This window comes from Austrofundulus limnaeus, unplaced genomic scaffold (assembly GCF_001266775.1).
Source record: "Austrofundulus limnaeus strain Quisiro unplaced genomic scaffold, Austrofundulus_limnaeus-1.0 Scaffold146, whole genome shotgun sequence".
NCBI lineage: Eukaryota > Metazoa > Chordata > Actinopteri > Cyprinodontiformes > Rivulidae > Austrofundulus > Austrofundulus limnaeus.
In genome coordinates this window covers 1,272,872-1,284,837 of record NW_013952548.1, presented here as the reverse complement: position 1 = coordinate 1,284,837, position 11,966 = coordinate 1,272,872, and the positions used below count along the sequence as shown (strand labels likewise).

At 41.1% G+C, this 11,966-nt stretch overlaps 1 protein-coding gene across 1 annotated transcript in view; it reads left to right on the top strand.

Moving 5' to 3' along the window:
* The window catches only part of LOC106523168 (MAP/microtubule affinity-regulating kinase 4), a gene marked incomplete at its 5' end in the record, with an annotated part of 34,143 nt that extends 26,463 nt beyond the window's left edge, over positions 1 to 7,680 (top strand). Inside the window, 3 exon segments of the mRNA XM_014016511.1 lie at positions 529 to 611; positions 7,396 to 7,440; positions 7,518 to 7,680. Coding sequence (XP_013871965.1) covers positions 529 to 611; positions 7,396 to 7,440; positions 7,518 to 7,582 — 193 coding nt within the window.
* Between the last annotated feature and the right edge of the window lie 4,286 nt (positions 7,681 to 11,966).

Here is an 11,966-nt window from a genome sequence, read left to right as displayed (position 1 = left end):
TATTTATACAGTCTTTATTTTACAGTTACAATATTTGTTTATCAAATAAAGTCTAATGTTACAACTAATCGGGGATCCCTTTAAATTGAGGATTTGAAGATATTTTGGTATAGTGTTCAGAGATGACTGTAGTTATAAATAGTCACTCTGTAAAGAAGCTGAAATTCAAACCTGTGATTTAAATACCCAAAGACTTTGTGTCTTAAAGTTGTGCCTCTCAGCTCGAGCCCAGTCTCAGTATAAGTCCATGTGTGTCAGAGGTTTTTCCYGCTGGTCGTATTGCCAAGCCCCTCTTTCTGTGACCGTGGATTATCTCCCGCTCTCCTCTCCCTCCCAGTCATCATAATTACATGTCTAATCTTATCAAACCTCAGCTTTACCCTTGCCAGTCAGCTCTCCTGCTACAGTCTTTTTCACAACTGTGATTCAAATGTATTCTCTTTAAGCACCTCCTTCCCCAGCTCCCTGCTCTTAACCCTCTTTTTCTCCYTCCTTGTCTTCTTCTGCTTCCCCTTGTTATGGCACCAGGGTCAACCTTGACCCTTCCAAGCGCCAGGGCTCAAACAAATCAGTCTCAGGCTGTACTCTTCCACAAGGATCAAAAACAGTTAGTAAGTTTCCATATCTCTTGCTTTTTTTTCTTGTCTGCTTGTGCTGCCCTATCTGGACGTTTGCCTTAATGCTCGACATGCATGTTCTGTGTGTGATCTTCAGTCTGTCCAGGTCCTATACACATAATTTCATGCATGGCTGCAATCATGGAGATTTGATTTGAAGTTTRACGTTCAGGGTCTGTGTCTTTGTTGAAACATTTCTACTCCTGTTTAGAAACATTCAAACTTAGTCATGAGTTTGTACAGGGCTGGACTTGGACAATTTATTGGGCCAGGCCGCTAGGGTTGGGCATCGAGTCTCGAGTATCGATTGGAACCGGGACTAATGTTTCATTTCTCCTGGAATTGTTTGTACTTTTAAATTTTGATACCTAGCTGCAATGCCTTGTCTGCCAACTGGAAAAAGAAGCCGCCCAACACCAATAAAGGAAAAAAAAAACAGGTGAGCAGCTGAACACCAATTTTAGTTGGTGTTCGGACTCAAATTGTCAAATTAAGTGAAATAATCTGCCGTTGCAGTAAGACAGTTGCACTTGGTAAAACATTTCCAGGCTAACAAGATTAATAATCAAATACATTCTGCTCTTGCTTACCCCTAATTTACACTACATGCGTTCCTGCTCCGCTTCGCTCCGGTCCGACCTCCGCAGCAAATACACACCCATTATAATCAATGGGAGTGTTTACACTGGCTGTGCACGGTGGCGGTGAGCAGACGGCAATCAGGTGAAATTAGAACAGATCCTATTTTTTGCCGGACGCCGGAGCTGCGCTGGAGTCAAGTTTTAAAAATTACGTCGCACCAACAGGAAAACAAACGAGCACAACATCCGTATTTTCAAAATAAGACACTTTTATGTGGGATAATTTGTTGGAATAATGTCGAAATTGTTATGAATTGGCAAAAATGAACCCAGGGTGCAGGCAGCTTCCAAAAGGAAAAAAAATAAAGATTTATTAAACAAAAATTGCTGACAGGGCAGCTCAAAAACTTGCTCACAAACATGCAGGCTGTGAACAGCACAATGATCAGGCAGGGAAGTGAAGACAAGACACAGAATATAAAGGTGAGACTAAGAAGCACAAACAGGAAACACCTGGGAGAGAAACATGAGGAGCAGGTCAGAGTGGGCGGGGCTGGAGCAAAGGCAAACAGGAGGAAGAAAACAGATGACAAGACAGAAACTAAAATAAAACATTAACACAGACACAAATCATAATATAGCCCCCCCCCCCACCAATAAGGGATGGCAGGAGCAGACGTGGAGCCAAGGGAGGAGGCAGGAGCAGACGTGGAGCCAAGGGAGGAGGCAAGAGCCAATGAGGAACCGGTGGAGGTTGAGGGATCCAGAGCCTTGGCGATGGTGACCAAAGGCAACAGAGGAGATGAAGAGGTGACGGCAGCCGAACCAGGCGACATGGAGGTGATAGCAGACGACCCAGGAACCTCAGGAGCACAGGGCTCAGCAGGAGACCCAACAGGAACCAGAGCTGGAGGGCCCACAGGAACCAGAGCTGGAGCTCCAGCAGGAACTGGAGCAGGAAGTCCAGCATCAGAGGGGTGGGGAGGGTGGGAATCAGAAACCTCCAGAACTGCCAGCTCTAAAGGACACCCTGAAGAAAAGAGTCCCCTAAGGCCAGCTAGCTCACCCTGCATCCCCTCCAGGAGCCCCAGGATCTTAGAGAGGGGAGAAGCTGGCAAAGCACAAATTGTGGGTGGAGAGGAGAAAAACTGCCTGTTGGGTTCAGTTGTTGGTCTGATCATTCTGTTAAGAATTGGCAAAAATGAACCCAGGGTGCATTCAGCTTCCAAAAGGAAAAAATAAAGATTTATTAAACAAAAATTGCTGACAGGGGAGCTCAAAAACTCACTTGGTGTAGCTAGGCAAGGCAAGGCAAGGCAAGGCAAGGCAAGGCAAGGCAAGACTAGGCTAGGCTAGGCAAGGCAAGGCAAGGCAAGGCAAGGCAAGGCAAGGCAAAGCAAGGCAAGGCAAGACAAGGCAAGGCAAGAAAAGAAACATACAGGCTGTGAACAGCACAATGATCAGACAGGGAAGTGAAGACAAGACACAGAATATAAAGGTGAGACTAACGAGCACAAACTGGAAACACCTGGGAGAGAAAACATGAGGAGCAGGTGAGAGTGGGCGGGGCTGGAGCAAAGGCAAACAGGAGGAAGAAAASAGATGACAAGACAGAAACTAAAAGAAAGCATTAACACAGACACAAATCTTAACAGAAATTGCAGCTATATTAATAAGTATATGGATATATTTCTACACAAATTCTGTCAGAATGTATCGTTCTGTTTGGGAAGCAGATGGAAATGTAGCATGAAGCATATGTGTACACACACGATACACGTGGATTTTATTTTGAAATCAGAAGTTTCTGAAAGACAACAGCGAGACAGTTTCAACATAGACACCAAAAGCCTTCATATCAATGTTTTCAGCTGTGTTTGGAGTCCGTCTTACACAGAATTAATGATTTTTTTGCTGTTATCACTGAATTTATCACGCAATCTCTTTCCTGCACACCCTGTCGGACCGGAGCGAAGCGGACGCTGTATAAATTGAGACACAAACGAACAGCTGCGACCTGCGCACCGCAGCGCAGCGGAGCAGAGACGCATGTGGTATAAATCCGGGGTTAGTCTATCATCTCAAAACAAGATGAAAAATACTCTTTGGCTGGATATAAGTGTACGATTTGGTTAGATGGAGAAGTTTTGAGGAGTACCCCTGTGTGAAAAATAAATTCATAACATCTGTCCATCTAGAAAGAACTCTGGCTCATTTAAACCATGTAACCTTTATTGACCCTGCCTCTAAAAAGAATCGAAATTGTGAATGATTGGGAGCCGCGAAATGAGGAACCAGAATCGTTTAAATTCAAATGATGCATAACCCTACAGGCAGCCCACCATGACTGGTCAGAAACAGTCCTTTTTAAATCCATGTGCAGCATTCCAAAGTGCCTATTAAGATAAGTCATATGTTCATGGACAAATGACAGTAACAAGTACACTTACTACTGACGGATAACATGGTCACTGATGATCAAGTACAATATTTACAAATCCAACCAATAATCAGTAAAATATGTCCTCAAACCGACCTTCAGAATGGTTGGAAACAGAGAAAAAGGTTAGTTAAGATAACTTCCATATTGAACTGTGTTTAATGGATGTTCGTGCCTTAATTGAGTGAGGAAAGGCAGCATGTTTCTCTCAATACAAGATTGACAAGAATAAACAAAACCAGGTGTTTTGTATGTGTCCAGCAGCCTTTCCAATTTTCAACACCTGTCCTTTGGAGGCTTTTAAAGGGCTGAAATAAAAAGAAAGAAAGTAAAAAAATARAATTCAATTAGAGGCATTAATTACATTTCTCCATGTGAGCATCGCTGCCCAAACTTAAGCCATTGCTTTTGGGCTCTACTGTAAAGGTTAAAGTCTGTCTATAGTTTTAGGGCAGTGGGAACAYAGTTCCAGAGTTTGAGAGCCTAGAAAGAGAAAGAAGCCTGTCCAAAGGATGTTTTAAATGTTGGGACAGTCGTCACTGACAGAGGCTCAGGCGGATGGATTGAGAGCGATATCTGACAAAAAGAGCGGTGGTGACGCATGACTGTTCAAACATTTAAAAACCAGTTTTAAAACACTAACATTCATACAATTTTGAAAGTAAAAGTTACTATTTGTTATTATATGACAGTGATGCTGTGTTATGTGTTTTTTTGTCCAGCACCTTAATTGTCTGGTTAAAGCAGGAGATGATTGGCTTCACTGTAGAATGAAAGGACCGTGAGTCACCATGATGGGATGCAGGAAGACAGGTGTGAGGAAAGTCATTGCATGTATGTACATGGAGGCAGCTTGGTCTGATAAACATCTTCTAATTTGGGATGCACAACATCTCGGCATTGATATCGGTATTGGCCGATATTGGTCAATTTTTAGAATATTGGTATCGGCCCGATATGTAAAACAGGGCCGATATTAATGTCCAATATTGATTTCCCAGTTTTTATCTTTGTGTTTCTGTTTTGGGAGGGGAGATGGTTGGTTGAGCAGCATCTGTTTGATCATGATAGTGATACTGATGCTGCAGCCAGGAATAACTGAAGTAGGGAGCCATGTCAGAGGTCTTGTCATTTATTTACAGCATCAAAAAAGACCCAAGTGTGTTTTTGCYTATATGAATAATATAATTTGTYTGTTTGTGTAATATCGGTAAATATCGGTTATCGGCCATAACACCAATAATTATATRGGATATCGGCTGAAATTTTCATATCYYTGCATCCCTACTTCTAATGAAGCAAAAATAGTTCAGACTGGATTTTACCTCCTTCTTGTATGCACTTTTGATTGGACTTTAAAACTTTAAGGTGTTTTCAAAACCGATCCCAAGGTATGTGCTTTCTGAAACTTCTTCAATAATTTCATTATTTCTGTGTGTTTGAAAAGGTGCTGTCAACTGGCCTTGTTCTGAATGAGAAACAAATGGAGACTGTTTTCTTTGTATTCAGAGTGAGATGGGACAACTCAYGCCACCAGGCCAGTGTCAACTGCTGCTCAGATCTCTTTTTCAGAGCCTTCCTGGGCCTGAAGGCAGACTAACATCATGTTGTTGGACTGACACAACCTAGAAGACATTTTGAACGGAACATTAAAGTTTTAGATGAGCAGAGTTACTGGAACAGATAAATAGTAGATTAACCTAAATTAAACCTAATATATATTTTCAAACATCAATGATCTTGTGATCCACTGACGTCAAGCTTTAACTTTCTTCCATTGTGATGTGTTTCCGGCCTCTTTCAGTTTGTTAGTTTAGGATGTTTGTCTCCAAAGGTTTAATGCTGGAGATAGACTTGGCCGGTCTAGAACCTTCTTGAGTTTTCTTTGTTTTTTGGGTTTTTTTTTTTTCAGTGTGTTTTTCTTCTTTAGACTAAATGTGTCTGTAGATTGTAGAATGTTATCGTTGATAAATGTCTAAAAAATTAGTGCCAGAAGTATTCTAGGCTCAGCTCTGGAGTTTTGGTTGATTCCAGTCTGGTCTTGCTCTTCTGTTCTTCTTCTGGCGTAGCCTCTGTGCTTTTGTTCAGGATGTTTTCTGTGAATGGCAGACAGTGATTCCTTCACTCTTGTTCTCTGAACTTTGTTGCTAACAGTTAAGTTGCCCTTTGAAACTTGATTTGATTTTATTTATTGATTAAACAGGAAAAGATTACTAAAAGTCAAGCCTGARTCAGCATAATTGCTGTTTTACAGCAGGTTCCTGTTCTGCAGCACATAAAACACTCAGAAWTACAGCATCACAATCACATCATTATACACCATAGACACAAAGACAAACAAGCATACCAAATTTCAGGAAGGCAGCATTTGCAAAATAGGACGTCTGAACYTGAGCACAACAAAAAGTGTCCAGCAGATGGCAGACAAGATTCTTCTTAAAGGGCTGTAGTTTTGAAATGGACTTTATGTTTTGAGGAATGTCATTCCATGCTTTAGTATAAACATAGAAGAAAGACCTCTGGCCGTAACAGTTTTTAAAAGTTGGTAATATCAGTTGTCCTTTTGTAACAGATCTAGTTGAATGACCACTTCCAYAATTTGATTTGGGCAACAATGCACAGAGAGTTCCATAATTAGCACCTTGGAACTCTCTGAGTTTCAGTCATCAACTGCTGATATTTCCTCTGTCGTACTGTTGGACACCTGTCACTGAGCCCACCAGTAGTTTCTTCTCCAGGACACTCCAGATGGTTGGACTGGGCATGGCCAATGTATGAGACGGCTCTCTGGCTTCATGTTGGTTTCTAGAAGTGAGGTCTACACAGCCAAAACCCACATCTGAAAGTGAGAGGAGACACAGTCATTTAGCTGATTAGTTATTGTTTATGCAACGTAATACGACAAACCTGGGCAACATAAAGAACACCTGTCAGTCACGTTTCAGTACTTCAATCTGATATTAAACTTTGAATGTCAAGCTAAATGCTCCAGTACTTGTAGTGGGATGTGTACTGTATGTACACATAACATGTTGTGTCAGCCAAACTTCACTTAAAATGACACAGGAGTTTCATAACACAGTTTCAGCTCAGTAACGATGCTGGTTAAAACAGTTAAAACTAGATATTTTGCTAACATTACTACTGACTGGTCAGCTCCCCTGCTCTGGTTGGTGCAGAACATCTGCTGTAGAACACAAAGCTATAACAAACATTTGACAGCACCTACTTGCATATTGCTCTGTTTTGCAGTTTTTCTTCCCTTTTTAACTCTTCAGGGTGTGCCATTCCTTTTCTACCTACTCATGCCAGAACCGTGAGAAAGTCCAGGTAAAGGTAGAGGAGTACCATGTACAGAAGTAACCTATGAGATATGACTGGGCTAGCCAGTAAGAAATGGGCATCTGCTCATTATTTATGGTCCTGTCAGTTATAAAATATGCTTTTCAGCCTCCCAGTCTGCCCTACTACCAGTCCAGCCCTGGTTTTGTGCAACAAAATGAGCACTGAGTGAAAATGTAAAGAAATAGCCTTCAGGACAGCGGTAATGTCTGCATGCCGGACTGATTGTGATTTGTTTCCRTGTAAGATGCACAGTGTTCTTCTCATCATTTGCTTGTTTGTTGTTGGAAAACATTTGTTTTTTATTTTTTTGTAGAGCATCAGTTTCTGAACATCATCTCATCTGAAAGCAGGGAATCAGTTTTAGAGTTTTTTGTGTTCTAAAGGATTTACCTTTTTTCGGTCTGCCCCGCAGGGTCACAAATGAATCTGAGGGAATCAGGAGATTTGCGGTCACAAGGTAAGTAGCTGTGTTTCACGTGCTTCCAGAGACCAGTAATACCAGCTGTGGCTCAACTCCTCCACATTCTCTCCTAGTTGCCATCTACCTGGGTATCAAAAAGCGTCCGAGCCCGGGGCCGTCGGACGTAGCTGGAATCTGAGAGGCTGTGGGCGGCGAGACCCTGTGGAGGTGGTACTGGCTTTGCGGGAGGCGGCYCTCAGATGTGGCTGCCAGGTCCACCATTCCGGCCCCTTTCTGCTCTCCTGCACCCACGGCACTGCAGGGGGCCGCGTGGCTTTTGAAGCAGAGGTGTGCCACCTCTCCACAGGCACATCAGAGACTTCTAATGGGGTGCGCTACACGCGACTCTGGGGGGTGCCACTGGCATTTCGGGACATTGCCACCCAAATCTCGAAGGACCTTYAACTTTGAAGAAGGGGGGGAGGGGGGGTTGTGTTCCAGTGTGTGTTTTTTGTGTGTTTCTGTGTGTGTGCAAAGGGAATTAGAAAAGGGTTTGGGGACAACAAACAGGGCAAGGGGCTGGACCCTTTCAACATGAACCCTCCCCCCCAAAAAATAAAAACACACAGTCACACATCTGTCCCGTAAAGTAACACAAACAGAAGCGCCCCCTGTCCACCCAGCTTAGCCAGCTTCTGCAGCCCTGGATCTGGATCAGATGGAACCAAGCTGAATATTTTTCTTACTGCTCCGAGCCATAATGACTCTTTATTTAGTTTCACACTCATCTTTCTTTTCATCTTAATCACTCCAGAAAAGACATCCCTCATCAGGCAGACTGATTGCTGATCCCCCAGCAACATTCATTCCTCGTTCTTTTTTCCTCCCAGAGATTATCTGCTGACCTTTGAACTTTGGGGGACAGTAATGTGCACATATGTGAAGACGATTCAGTTCAGTGATCCGGCGAGCGTCAGCAGATTGCTCATTGCTTTCATTCCTGTACACACAGTGGTGATGCCTGCTTTGGATTAAGGTCAGTGGGAGTTGATGTTTTTTGTAACCAGCCAATCAGAGAGCAGTGTGGAGTAAAAACAACCAATCTGAGAGCAGTTTGGAGCAAAAACAACCAGTCAGAGAGCAGTGTGGAGTAAAAACAACCAATCTGAGAGCAGTTTGGAGCAAAAACAACCAATCGGAGAGCAGTGTGGAGTAAAAACAACCAATCTGAGAGCAGTTTGGAGCAAAAACAACCAATCAGAGAGCAGTGTGGAGTAAAAACAACCAATCAGAGAGCAGTGTGTAGTAAAAACTACCAATCAGAGAGCAGTGTGGAGCAAAAACAACCAATCAGAGAGCAGTGTGGAGTAAAAACAACCAATTTGAGAGCAGTGTGGTGTAAAAACATCCAATCAGAGAGCAGTGTGGAGAAAAAAACAACCAATCAGAGAGCAGTGTGATGTAAAAACAACAGATTATAAAGCAGTAGAGAGTCAAATAGCCAGTGTGGAGTAAAAACAATCAATCAGAGAACAGTGTGGTGTAAACACGTCCAATCTGAGAGCAGTGTTGAGTAAAAACAACCAATCAGAGAGCAGTGTTGAGTAAAAACAACCAATCTGAGAGTAGTGTGGAGTTAAAAAAAGACAATGTGGAGGAATAAACAGGCATGTAGGGATAAATTCAGACCCCAAAGAGCCAGTGAGATCTTAAACTTAATGAACTGATTGCGTTGACAGCTTCTCGTTCACATTCCTTTGACCTGACCACAAATGGAAARATTTTCAGAACACAAACATCTGTTTTTCTATAATGTTGCAGCTGGGTTGCTGTTATTTTTAGTCTACAAGGTGCTCATAGTAAAAATCACTCACTTCTCTTACATTTATTGACCAATCATAGTCTTCTGCATGCCAAGGCATTTACTGTCCCACTGCTTATAACTAAAAGGTTTAAAATGTTCTTTCAGCTCTACACATTAAATATCTTAAATCAAAAAATCACAAAAAAATGTTTATTCTGTGAAAAGAGTAAGATTTTCTGTAGTGTGGGTTGAAAAAGACTGACAGCTGTTTTAATGGACCTCATCTTAAAGGTTTATAGGATTTAAAACATAAATCTAAAAACTTATAGAAGGGGAAAGGCAACTGTTCTGACAGGTTTACTACAAAACTAGTTAAACTTTTTTAACTTTACTGTGATGCTTTTTTTTACATCTCTCATCCAGTTAAATTTACTGAAACAAACTAATCTTACTGGATACTGCACTTAGATAAACAGCTAGTTATAAATTATTGGAAAGTGAAGAATATAAAAACTACAGAAAATAAATTTTGAGTTAATGAAATGTTGTCAGTCCTTTGAACAGCACATTGGTTTTCTCTGTGAATATATTGGTTTTCCTCCTGGAGGGGATGCAGTTTATTCCCACAGTCCAAAAACTCTGAAGGTTTAATTAATTAGTGATTTTTATTCATCCTGAGTTGAGGCGTTTTTTCTCCACAAGAGGTTCCAGTTCTAGAGCAGGTTCTTAAATGGTTCCATTTAAGAACAGCTGATTGMTTTTTCAGCCAACTCAACTCAGAGKTARATGATTACATCACATGAAACACGTGTATCTTCCAGTAAATGACAGAGGGACATTTTACATTCACAGATCACAGAGTTTGGGTCTTAATATCACTCGTTTGAATGGTGCTGTAAAGTTTTCTTTCTGTTACCTGTAGATAGAAATACACACCTGTGCGGCTAACGCACATAGGAGGAGCATAAAATCCATTTGAAATGTCTAACAGGTAGTTTTATTCAGAATGAGAAGAAAACAGTTTGAACTAGACATGGGTTTTTACGATGTAAAAACAAGTGTGCATTGCCACGTAGCATGTCATTGCAGCATGGCTTTGCCGGCAGCGTTGGACTTGCAGAATGAACTTTGACCAAGTTCAAATGTGTTTTCTATACCAGCTTGTGCCTGTCACATCAGCAGGTGTTTAGAATTAAGGTAATTGTGTGACAAAATGAAGTTTGAAGAGATTTTTTCTTAAAGTTGCATTAGCCAGGTTTTGAACCCTGATCTCCCACATGAAAGTCCATGACATAGACCATTAGACCAATGGAGCTGTGGCAGAAGGTGGTGGCAGGGGTTGGTTTGTATGTGTGCAGAAAGAGGCCACATTGCCAATACAATTATTGACACTAAACTGCATAATATTACAACAATAGAGCAGTATTAAGACAATATTATAGTAAAACATCAAAATACAATCATATTCGTACTGTAAACACTGAACATCTGAGTTGAAATATTAAGCTATGGTGCAGTACCAAGTTGAGTACAGCATGGGGCAGTATTGGACCAATACAAGGCTCCATTGACTGCCGTTATAATTTATTAAACATTAATATTTCATAAACTATAAATTTTACAGGCACCAAAAGGCATAGCCATCATTTGGCACAGGGACTTTATAGATATAAATTACAATGGCAGCTCTAGGACAAAGTATGCAGGAGGAGAYGCYTGACAAAGTTGAGATGACTTGGATGGGAAACGAATCACAATAGTGTGCATTGCATTGGCAATGCACACTGATTAGAGCACGTCAGGTGTGATGACTCCTCACATGTAGGTGTAACAACGAGCATAAACAGCTGTGTAAYGTTGAAACAGTGACACCTGTAGTGCTGCGTCCGTATGATTCTCAGTTAATGAGAAAGTATGAAGGAAAGGAGCACAGAAACAAACGTTCGGTTTGATAAATCTGAATATTTCRGTGTGTACACACTTTTCCACTTTGTACACCACCTTTCAGCATGAAAGCTGCACTCTTGGAWACATGAGGCCTTAGTTTTGTTTACAAACACTGTTTGAAACAACAGTTGCTGTTTGTGGATTCTCATTTCTGATCTTCTGATTTACATTTATACATTTATAAATGCTGCTGCAGACAGGAGTTACACACAACGCTTCAGCAGCATCCCTAAACACCTTGTGAGATTAAAAAGAGCTGAAAATGTTTTTTTTTTCAAAGAGTGTTTATGAAATCTACGGAGCCCGCCCAGTGACATGGAATAAATAATGTTTTCACATGCRCACGCAATGACTAACGCATGTGCATGCAATAATTATGTCATGGCCATCAGCTAATTATTGTCATTTCTGTACAGATTGGTCGTTGTTTACATGGACAAGTCRGACTTAAACTAATTTATTTTGATTTTAATTGAATGAATGATGTTGCTACATCAGCACCTTACATTCTTAGTTTTATGTGCTGCAGCTATAAGTCCCAGGTGACAACTGGAGTTGTTTATTTGTCGAAAAAGCTTTTTTTTTTATGCTCAACTTTCGAAAGTTGAGCTGAGGTGAGGAAGGAGTCGGAGTTTTGCTGTGTTCAGGAACGCAGCAAAAATCTGTTTCCCGACACACAACTATTGTCATTTCATAAAAAACCTAGTAGGAAAGATTTATATTGGCATACACCAAATAATAATAATAATAATAATAATAATAATATCCTGATGCATCTCAGTAATCCAAGAAAAAAATCAAAATGAAAAAAAATTGTATAGGTCCTCTGGAC